At 34.3% G+C, this 12,190-nt stretch overlaps 1 protein-coding gene across 1 annotated transcript in view; it reads right to left on the bottom strand.

Moving 5' to 3' along the window:
• LOC106109994 (dual specificity tyrosine-phosphorylation-regulated kinase 2) overlaps positions 1–12,032 on the bottom strand; it is a 33,221-nt gene extending 21,189 nt beyond the window's left edge. The window contains exons 1-2 of the mRNA XM_013291666.1: positions 11,894–12,032; positions 1,434–1,563 (exon numbers count right to left, since the gene is read on the bottom strand). Of these exons, the coding sequence (XP_013147120.1) occupies positions 1,434–1,563; positions 11,894–11,929 (166 nt within the window). The 5' untranslated portion in view covers positions 11,930–12,032. The remainder of the gene's footprint in view (positions 1–1,433; positions 1,564–11,893) is intronic.
• Positions 12,033–12,190: the final 158 nt, after the last annotated feature.

Genomic DNA, 12,190 nt, shown 5'->3' on the forward strand with positions numbered 1-12,190 from the left:
TCACGCCTGTTTTCTGTGTGGTCGTGGTATTGCACCGGGCGAGCCGGCCCATTCGTGCGAAGATGTTAAAGCGGGCTCTACCACTGTAAAGCTGGCTTACTCCTATGCTCTTTGCTACATGGCCTATGCTCTTTACTTTATTTTTAATAATTAAATAGAATGTTTATCTTTAAAAGCTTTTGGTGGGCAGTTTTGACTCTCGGGTTAAAGGTTAAAAGGCGAACCTTTGTCCAGTCGACTGCATAACCTTCAGCTTATAAACTCGCATACATTTATTGACTTAAATCAAAATAATATGTGCCTATTTTGTCTGTAAAGGACAACTTAGAACATTTGGAATATCAAAAGAACTCCAGTAAATCATTTTATTATTAAATCTATTGGTACTTACAAACAACTTCTACAGATAATATCCTATAAGTGTACAGGCGTAATATTACAATTTTCCCACGAAATCTCGATTCGAATAACAATCGAGTTTCCCGAGGGATTACTCTGAAATTGGAAATTGTCGTATATAATGGCAATTTCCATAGAAACGAGATTATCATTGAAACGACTCCCGGAGCAAGAGATCGAAAATTCCCTACCAAATAAACACAATCTGATTACAACAGAACGTTATTAATTTAATTCCAGAATTGTATCTTATAAGTGTTTTGTTACTTTTAGTGTTTATAAACGTTTTATTTCTTGGGATTCTTTAGTTTAGATGCACACAGAAGACAGGCGTGAAATGGAAGCAATTCCGTGTTTCGTCTGATGAGTGTTGTGCCGGAGGCCTAATTTAAGTCCCTTTCTCTTTACCACCCTTTTCTTTTAAGGAGAGGTTGGGAAGAGGAAATGGATTTGACGGTGGAGGAGATGCATAGGAAGGGGAAATATCCTCATTACGTGCGTCTCCTCCTCCGTCTATAGGCAGCGGTCGCTTCGCCATTTTGGCGATTTCAAGGGGCCGCTTGCTCGTTTGCCACCTTATGTTATAAAAAAAATTTAATAATCAAAGTTTTTTTAAAACAACTTTGCTTTTTAACCGACTTCCGAAATTAAGTGGTTCTCAGATCATTTGGACGATTTTTTATGTGTGTTATAATAATAAACTTTATTTCGAGCTGCACTTCTTTTTTGCTCATAGATTGTTGTGTACATCGCCTGCCTGTACAGCTTCATGCAGTCATTAATATATCTAAAATCCAGTCTGCTGGCAATTATATGTTATAGAAGAATACAGTGGTGAAAGCCACCTTATAAAGGTAGATAAAACGCAATGAGAATGTCTATGACTCCCTTATCTAGAGTACATAAGTCCCCGTAGACTATATTAAGACATCCAAATTTTACTTTGAAAGTTGATGTCGGTTCATCAACACAGTATCTCTACTCATATTGTATTACGTCTAGATTCCCAGGGGTATATGGGTGTAAGGGCTGACCTGAAGGTGTGATTGGTACTCTAGGCGGCATCTGCGCGGCGTTATGGTTGTCATCACGCGGGCTCGCCGCAGCGCCTTCCGCGTTGTTGTTCGGCGGCCCTGGACCCTCACCAGCGCCCTCTATCTGCAACTGACAACATAGATAATGTTAACCTATGGACTTCTAGATTGCTCATACCTGAACTAGGGATAGCACGAAAATTTCAAGCAAATTTTATCGTTATACTTTCTAGCTAATTTTCGTGCCGGGTGCCCAGTTTAAATACAACGTAACGGCTTATCACCATATATACATAAATATCAATATGTCTTGGTGGTTATTTTGAACTAGAACTATTTGAGATCTACAATTCCTTCATACATTATTTCTATATACCTCTAACGGTTTAGGCAGTATAAGCCGAGAAAAGTTAAAATTTAGTGATTTTTTAACGTGGTCCAGAAATACGCTTTTTATTAATAGTTCCTAAACATTAGTAATAATGAAATATCTTGTTACTCACAGATAAATTACCTTTCTAATGGTGAAAGAATTTTAAAAATCGGTCCAGTAGTTTTTACATGAATCAAATACATACAGAAAGACAAAAATACAAATCTTTCCTCTTTATAATATAAAATAAATAAATAAATAATGAATCAAAACATCTTTAATATCATTGTTTGATTCGATTTTATCTTGTCTTTTTTATTTCGTTTAATACGGTAAATGTAAACAACGTTATACAAAAAGAAAATTTATTAAGAAAGACATTCAATCATAAACGAAATTTCCTCGAACGTAAATATTACAAATCAAATACAAAAACAGAAAATAAAGAAGAAATGTTTATTTATCTATCATTTGTGAGACACATAAGGAAAATATTTGTTACTAGCTGTTCCCGTGCGACTTCGTCCGCATATAATTACGAAAATTTTATTTTATTATTTACATGTGTCAAATTATCAATTGCAAATGTCAAAATGACACGATGATGACAAACCATGGCAACCCTTTCTTCCTTAATGTTGGCAGCAACTTATGGTTTCTTTCCAAAATTAGGGTTTTTATCCAAAATATTTACCCCCTAAGTTTGATGGCGTGAAAATATATAGCCTAAAGCGTGACGTAACTGTGGGGCTTTTTATTAAATAAGGTATTATTCAAAAATATGCTGTAATTGCTGTCATCTTAGGCAACAAAGAAGTGTGTGTTTACGCTTTATTATAATAGTATAGATATTCAAAAAGACCTTCATTAGGTAAATTTCGCTTAAAAACAACATATAAATTGATGAGTTACAGTTTAATTCGGTATTTACTAAAAGCAAAAACCGCGTAATACGTAAAACATTTTTCACGCAAATAAAAACCTGAAAGCCAAGTTTTAATGTGAAATAGACATTATTAGTAACATCAAACTGACTACGAATTTGTCAAACTGCGTGTTCAGTACAAAAGTTTGTTAATTTATTAATTTACTGTTATAATGTTGCCAGTCACGGTAACTAATCTATAATTCTGTATCTTTTTAACAAAACGGAAAAAATCATCAAAAAGAATTACCTAATAATAAAGTAGGTCGACCAAGTATAATACGAAAACGTAAACCATAGACTTTTAAGGCAAATGTTCGCAACTGGCTATTGCTCGTGACTTCGTCCACGTAAGATTAAAAAAAATAGTAAAAACATACAGCGATAACGTAGCTTTTTAACGGTGAAAACATTTTTAAAATCGGTCCCGTAGTTTTTGGGTTATTTCAAAACATACAAAAATACAAATCTTTCCTCTTTATACTAGCTGTCGCCCGCGACTCCGTCCGCGTAGAATTAAAAAAACCAAAAGTGAGTAGCCTATGTGTTTTTCCAGACTATCCTCTACGTCTGTACCAAATTTCATCGAGATCTATTAAGCCGTTTTGGCTACAAACTCTAACAAACATCCATCCATCTAAACTTTCGCATTTACGAGTATAATATTAGCAAGATACATAAACAATAGTGAAAAGCACTTGTTGCAAACTCATCCGTGTCGTTGAAGGACGACGAATGTCAATAGAGAAGGCCAATATCCGAACTGTACAAACAAGCGAGAAACGCTACGTTTGATTGAACCAGTATTGAATCTCTAGAACGCGTAATTTCCAGATACCTTTCATTATTTTTATTAATTTCATTGAATATTATCCGCGACTCCGTCCGCGTTGAATTAAAAAGCAAAAGTAATTGGTCTATGTGTCCTTCCAGATTATGCTTTTTATCTAAGTCAAATTTCATCGAGAACTGTTCAGCCGTTTATGCTACAAACTTTAACAAACCACCATCCATCCATCTAAACTTTCGCATTTATAATGTTAGTAAAGTATATGAAAACGGTTTGAAATGTTTGTCATCTTTTTTATATGGCATGTTTGGTTAGGTTAGTTAGGTAAGTAAGGTAATTCAGTGTACTATGTAAATACATCAAAAATATATCTATAGTAATTACAAATATGTCCATTTTACGAAGCGTCGATTCAAAACGACGTGGAAATGAGGAATGACTAGCAAAGTTGCAATTACAAGTTGACAGTTGCACGCGAGTTTTAAAGTTTTCGTATATCCGTTGGCGAAAGAAAACGTTTGTTGCCGTGTCTAAGTTTTCGACATGTTTTGCGTCATAGGCGCCTAAGGCAATATCTGTCTTCAAAGATTCACAATCAAACACGTTCTTCGTGTAACAGGCCGATATCGACCTGACGCGGTACTTAAGGTGGTGCGGAAGAAGAAAACTATGTACTTCTCGCTAGTGCGAAACGATTATCTTAGGTGTATATTATGTTATAGCAATTTAATCTAGTTGTCTTAGTGCTGGTGGGTCTAAAAAGACCTGCCACGTACTGGCGGAAATATCATTGGGGGCACATGTTGGCCCGCCGCCATACCAGATATAGAATTATGAATTTTCTTGCAGTAAACGTGTTATATTACGATTAAACTCTAATCTCTGTATAAAATGTACTCTTAATTATTATAATTTTGGTTGATTGACAGGCTATTTAATAAGGATGAGTTTATAAGTTAAATTAAGCTATGGAAGTGTGAAGTAATTTATTTAATAACTAGCTGTTCCCGTGCGGCTTCATCCGCATGAAATGATAATATATTTATATTATTGTTTACATTTGCCAAATGATCAATAGCAAATGTCAATATGACATGACAAACCTTAACAATCTTTCTTTCTTGATGTTGGCAGCAACTTATGGTCTCTTTCACACATTAGGGTTTTTATCCAAAATATTTACCCCCTAAATTTAATGGCGTGAAAATATATAGCCTAAAGCGTGACGTCAGTGTAGGGATTTTTATTAAATAAAGAATTATTCAAAAATATGCTGTTATTGCTGACATCTTAGGCAAAAAAGAAGTGTGTGTTACCGCTTTATTATAATAGAATAGAAAAGTCTAATATCGGACATAGAGCGGGCGCACATCCTTGACTAAACTATCGCACAACTGTTGTGCGATTGTCGATTGTTTTGCAGCTTCAACTGCTTAGTTGCACAACTAAACATCGAGTAGTGTACGCACCTCTATATAAGCTCAGATGAATCCAAGCGCGACTAAACAGTTGTCCGATAGTTTAGTCAAATGTATGTACGCGCTGTTACCTTAATTACATTTTACGCAAATATGAATTATAAGAATTTGTATACCGAAGCAGTGACATAGATTAATAGTTTGCAAGCAAAAGTTTCAGGTAACGGCAAACTTTCGCAATGTTGAGCACGAATAATCTTTAGACTTAAAAGTTGCGGTAAAACGACCGCACGTGCTGAAAACCCGCAAAATCTACGGTTTGATGAAATCCAAAGAAGTATATACAGTTACCTTTACCTTTTTTCATGTTCAAACGTTAAGTAGTTACTTTAAAATATTTTAAAAACTTAACTTTTTACTAATACTATAAATGCCGAAGGTTTGGAAGGACGGATGGATGTTTGTTAGAGTTTCTAGCCTATACCGGTGAACGGATCTCGATGTAATTTGGCAAAGATGTACAGGATAGTTTGGAAGAGCTCATAGGCTTACTTTTGTTTTTTCAATTCCACGCGGATGGATTCGCTGGCAAAAGATTTTTTTTTTTAATATTTTTAATTGACCTTCATTAGTTATTGACCGAGATGAAGAGAGAACGAGCTGAAGCTAAATAGACATTGTTAATAGCTTAAAATGTACATGTATAAATGATTCTTATTCATAACATATTATATGAATATCTATGTTTAAATTCTTCGTAGGATTAACGCCTAAGTATGGGATTTATTTGTGTTATGCAACTTGCTGTCTTCAAGTACATTTGTAAGGTTAGTAGTACATACCTAAAGAGATTATGTTATTCTACAACTTGTCTTCAGCGGCGGATCCAGGGAGGGGGCCATGAGGGTCATGACCTCCCCCTGAGCTGATTGGTCAAGAGCTTGACAAAATATGTGACCCCCCTCTCCCTGGCGCCAAACCTGAATCTGCCCTTGCTTGTGTTTCTAATTTCATTACGAATTTGTTATTATATTAATCAGAATATAATTTTTAAAATTGACATCATTGTGATCAATCATTAAGCACAATATAAGTAAGGTCTTGGGACGAAAAGAAAATGGGACACAACCTCAATTCATCCTGGCACAAATAACTTGGTAACTTGCTCTCGAATCCGTGACGTCACTCAAACAACGGAAAGGGAAAGGTCACGTCTGTCAAGGAAATGGATAGACAACGTTTATAACTAATGATTGCATGCACTGAAACAAGATTTCGTTCGTAAATATTGATTACTAGCTGTAGCTCGCGACTTAGTCCACATGAAATTAAATATAGCCTACTAGCTTTCGCCCGCGACTCCGTCGGCTTGGAATTAAAAAAAAAACAAAAGTGAGTAGCCTATGCGTTCTTCCAGACTATCCTCCACATCTATACCAAATTTCATCAAAATCCGTGCAACAGTTTAGGCTCCAAATTCTAATAGACATCCATCCATCCATCTATCTATCTAAACATTCGCATTTATAATATTAGTAAGATAACTAGTAAGATTAGTAAGAAAGATATTACTCAGCGATAACGTAGCTTTATAATAGTGAAAGAATTTTTTAAATCGAACCAGTAGTTTTTGAGTTATCTCAGTACATATAAAAATAAAAAGCTTTCCTCTTTATAATTATTCATATTATTATACTCGTATATTGTTGAATATATATAACGGATTAAGTAGCATGTTAGATACCTAAAGAATATTTTTTCAGTCATTAAAAATATCTGAACCAATTTTATGGCGTCTTTGGACAAGGTAATAGATAATAAAACAATAAGCTATATGTTTTTGATTTCCACTGATTAGATTTTATCTGTAACTTAACATATTGATTAACTATCGCACAACTGTTTATTCCCGGTTTGATTCATATGAGCTTATAAGAAGCTGCGCATACTCTCTCTCTCTCTTCGGATCGTTTCCTCATTCCTGAGGGTCGCGACCACTCTCCTTGACTCTCTCTCGAAGGGTGTTTCTCCATTCTGTGCGATTCGCTGCGCATACTCGATTTTTAGTTGTGCAACTAAACAGTTGAATAAGCTACGAATCAATCGACGATCGCAGAGCAGTTGTGCGATGTTTTAGTGAAAGGTGTGCCCATTCTAACGGTACAATACGCGGCCTAAACGAAGTGTGTATTGTACATTTTCTAGTACAAAGGATAACGAATAAGGGTCCACATTGTTGAGTCAAACACATACTAAACGTTGCAGTAAATTCCTACTGAAATCTACGATTTGTTACTACGTGACTCCATTAGTTTTTTGATGCTGAACGTAGGGTTAGTTGGTTTGCAAGCTGTAAACTTTGTTGAAATAGCACGAAAACTAGAAACATGGTAGAACATGCATAGGTTTTTCAATCCAAGTTTTCTGACTGATAAATATGAACATCAAATACTAGAAACGTATTAAGATAGATTTATTTATTTTATTTGATAGAATTGAAATAATAATTTACTAATGTTTGACATGTAATTTACTAAATTAGCAAGCTTATTTTCTTTGTAACTCCACTGAAAATTGAACACAAATTAACTGATTTATTTCTTTCATTTCAAAGACGTTAGGACTTTCACCTAACACACAGAACACAAAACATTATAAAGTGCAATAAACTTGAAATTTCATTTTAGATGACAGATAAATTATTATGGAAATGCTTTGTCTACAGTATTTTTTATTTATATATGAAAATGAATCAGTTTATTTGTCTTTAAATATTATTTCTCTTAGATCGCGCGCACAACTTCGGCTAAACTAACCTACAACTGTTAAGACCTTATTACCTTTCGCCTGCGACTCCGTCCGCGTGGAGTTAAAAAAAAAACAAACAAAAGTAAGTAGCCTATGTGTTCTTCCAGACTGTCCCCTACATCTACACCAAATTTCATCGAAATCCGTTCAGCAGTTTAGGCTACAAACTCTAACAAACATCTATCCATCCATCTAAACTTTCGCATTTATAATATTGTATGTTATGATATGGAGGTGCGCACACTGCTCGATTTTTAGTTGTACAACTAAACAGTTGGATTGGCTTCGAAACAATCGACAATCACAGAACACTTGTGCGATAGTTTAGTCAAAGACGTGCGCCCGATCTTATTCTCAGAATCGTAGTTAATAAAATAGTCATTTGATAAAGGTAAACGTTTCATTTTATTATTAAATTTTGTATTAATAGTAAAGTGAAATAAACATTGGCCCATCTATCATTAAGTTAATAATAGACTGTCATTAATTCTTACTTATAATTTGTTGGTAATGAGAAGGTTTTGTTTTAAGTTTTGAATTTCACATTCTCTTGTAATAACAGAGAAAACTTACTGTAAAAGTTCACTAAAGTCTGTAACTTTATCATTGTTAACTCTTTATCTCTCTTTTAAATGATTTAATACTCTAAGCGTAGAGTAGTAAGTTCCAGTTTTGCAAAAAATGAATTAACGTAACCCTACTTTCCAATAGCGCATATTGAATTATTAACTTTATAGGTTTTGAAAATTAGGTCAGCGAAAAGCTTTAATTGAAAACCTTGTGTGTGTTTTTTACTCTGTAAAACATAAACAAATGTAAATTAGTTATCTCAAAGACAATATAATATTTCTTACGCAGTTCTTATTTGTTTTATAATAGATAAATACTTAGTAATCTCTAAAGAGAATGAATATTCACAAAACAATGCGTAATTAACCAAATTTGAGAGTTCTGTAGTAAATCAGCGACACGCAAATCTAGTTAAACACGCGACGACACGCCCCGCCTGTCTCCCGCTGCTAAATTGAAACCGACAGTTTCTTGTTAACGTGCATTGAATTATACAATTACATTTTCAAAAAATCTCTGGTAAATTGCGAACAGTCTACTGTTATTCACTTGAGTTGAATAAGGCTTTGCCATAAAAGAGATAACTGTGTGTACAGTTCGGGAATCTGGCAGTGTTGCCTTATAAAAGTTACTATCGCTTGGACATTTTACGAATTAAAATGACGTGGAATAATTAACAATGGGACGCAGCTTTTAAATGTGTCCAAAAAGAGTCAGTCATTTTGGCAAGAAGATCCTGAGTTCGTCTTGTTGTAAGGAACAGAGCATTTATTCTCGACTGCACTTAAATCAATGTTTTCAGCTGCATGCTTTTGTTTTTGCTATTTTTTCAGCAGTCAGCTGTCCCCAGTAATGGTATAAAGGTTGCTCAGATAACATCAAGCGTAAGTCGCTTAGTAGGTCTAAGTCTATGAAGTGTTGATGTTTGTGATAAGGGGAACAGAGGAACGAAGGACGCAAACGAGGATATTAAGAAGGATCAACGTAGAACATCTTCATGTTACTGCTTTTCCCCATACAGTAAAAGGAACTAATATCAGGATTATTCAGGTTAATAGCGTCGTGAAACGGTCCTAATCATTGCTGTAACTCGGATATGTTGTGCGAATCACGTCATAAAATTAATGCTTGTCAATATGTTTAATTATTTCCGACTAGCTTTCGACAGCGATTGCGTCCGCGTGGAATAAAATTAGTAACCTATGTGTTCTTCCAGACTATCCTCTACATCTATGCCAAATTTCATCGAAATCCGTTTTACAGTTCAGGCTGCAAAGTCTAAAATATCCATCCATCTTTTTTTATATAAAATAAGGTGGCAAACGAGCAAGCGGCTACCTGAATCCGCCAAAATGGCGAAGCGACCGCTGCACATAGACATCCGCAATTGCACCGCACTCATCAGACGAAACACGGAATTGCTTCCATTTCACGCCTGTCTTCTGTGTGGTCGTGGTATTACACCGGGCGTGCCGGCCCATTCATGCTAAGATTAAAGCGGGCACTACCGCTGTAAAAATGTTATTATTAAGTTAATGGTTAAATGGTTGCATTGAATTTTATTGGCATATTTCAACTGTAGTTCACTTCATGTTATGTTCAGCGTAAACAAAACAATTTCGTTCACGTAAATACGGTATGTTTAATAACGCCGAGCCATCGGAAATATTTCAATATACGCGACTAAAGCGTAAATGTGGCAAAAACGTACTGGTATCATCCCACCTGGTTAATAAAGGGGCAAATAAACAACAACAACAACATTTTATTTAATAAACTCAAACAACCTTTGTACATAAAAAGTGTACAAGATAAGACAGACTTAGTAACATTTTAGACACGTCAAGCGCTAACTCCGTACTTCGTAGCGCAGTGCTACGAGAATCATCAGATATTCCAAGATATCTCGGAAGATAGAAACAAAAGAAACTTTAACACGCGTGAAGAAAAGAAAACATGACACCAGAATTTAAACAAAGACAATTCAACGAAGAAATTATTTATTCACATTCTTTTTAAGCAACAACAGAATTTCTACAATATTGTTTATCAAGTCTACGGTGAAATTATTGTCGAAGTCGAATTAATCTGTGTTTTATGTATGGATGTTGAAAATGTAAGTTACGTACTATATGATACGTATATCATCGTAGTAATTCTACATCATACTAATATTATAAACGCGAAAGCTTGGATGAATGGATGTTTTTTAGAATTTGTAGCTTAAACGACTGTACGGATCCGTGTGACTGTTTTGTTTTTTTTCTATTTATTTACAACTATCACAAGGTTATGGTTTAACCACATTTTTTATTATTTAACTAAAATTTAAAACAGAAAACAATCATTGTTCTGATATAATCAAGTGTATGAAAAACTAGCTTTTGCCCGCGACTTCGTCTGCGTGAAATTAAAACAATAATATAAGCATGGCCTATGTCATCTACTGACATCGTAGCTTTTCAATGGTAAAAGAATTTTTGAAATCGACCCAGTAGTTTTTTAGTTATTTCATTACAATCAAACAAACAAAGTTTTCTTACTTAACTTTTTAACCCTTCCATCTGTTTAGAGGATGTACATCCTATATATAATCTATACACTAGTCAATAATAATTAATAAAACACATTGTTAGAACATACGACACCAAATTAATATGTGCCAGAGACCTTAAGCGACGCTCGTAAAGTCAGGACTCCATAAAGAGTGTGTCGACATTCGTATGAGATATTGCCATCCTTCTCACGCTGTTTGAAAATAATAGAGATAGCGTTACGTATGACGGCTGTTGTCTCGGTTTTGACATTTGGAAAATATTTGCTGGTAACCTAATAATGAAGTGTGTTTACGAGTTTGTGATAAAAATTAACTATATGTTTAAAGATAAGATTACCTAACAATAAATGATTCGGGAATACATAAACGTTAATATACATATTTAGTATTTATTTACTTTTTATACTTCCTAGCAACTAAATGAAGATGTTAACTTCTATGAAATATTAATATTCTCCTCTAGTATTAACAAGTATTGGCACTAGATTTTACGAATTTGTTTTTTTAGTTTTAATTTATTTACTTATTTCTGAGTCTCTAGATACTCGCCTTTTGAGCCAGTATCAAATTTTTAGTGAAATATTAATTTTATTAACTCTTAGTAATGAGAGATTTCTAAGATCAATAAAGATATGCTCTATTCATTGTAATCATTTTCAAACATTCAAATTTGACCTATAAAGTCTTTTAATAGTATGAAGAGGAACTATCCATATTTGGTTCTATGTGTCAAATAAACTGAAAAACTATTAGACCGAATTAAAAAATTCTTTCCTGATCAGAAAGCTGCATTATCACTTAGCGTCATAGGCTATATTTATTACTAGGTTTTTATTTAATATCACGGGGATGGAATCACATGCAACAACTAGTCTTAAACTAAAAAAAATAACCTAAATATAATACTTAGGTAAAATTAAGTTTTCAAAAAGGTATACGCAGAAAATATAATTCTATAAGCTACCAACGCCACATTAAAATACTCAATGCAGTTGACACACGTCAGTAGATGCACTTACTGCAGGCCGCTGCACCGGTAAGCTATCCACACCCATCTTAAGCACTCAACTTGAATAACTTATTACATAGTTAAACACAACCGTGTCGCAGGCTTGATTCTTTATTTTTTTTTCAGGCCTCAGCCGCGGAGCAGCCTCGCGTTAGATCCCATCCTTGGTTCTCGAGGTACTGAATACTGAAAACTTTTAGTGATGTGACATGAAGGAATTGATTTTAATCTTATTTTCATATTTGCTTATCTTTTAAGTATCATTTTAATGGCTAGTTAAGTTTATAACTATAACCATAAGATTCTT

This window comes from Papilio polytes, unplaced genomic scaffold (genome assembly GCF_000836215.1).
Source record: "Papilio polytes unplaced genomic scaffold, Ppol_1.0 DF820956.1, whole genome shotgun sequence".
In the NCBI taxonomy this organism is placed as follows: Eukaryota; Metazoa; Arthropoda; class Insecta; order Lepidoptera; family Papilionidae; genus Papilio; species Papilio polytes.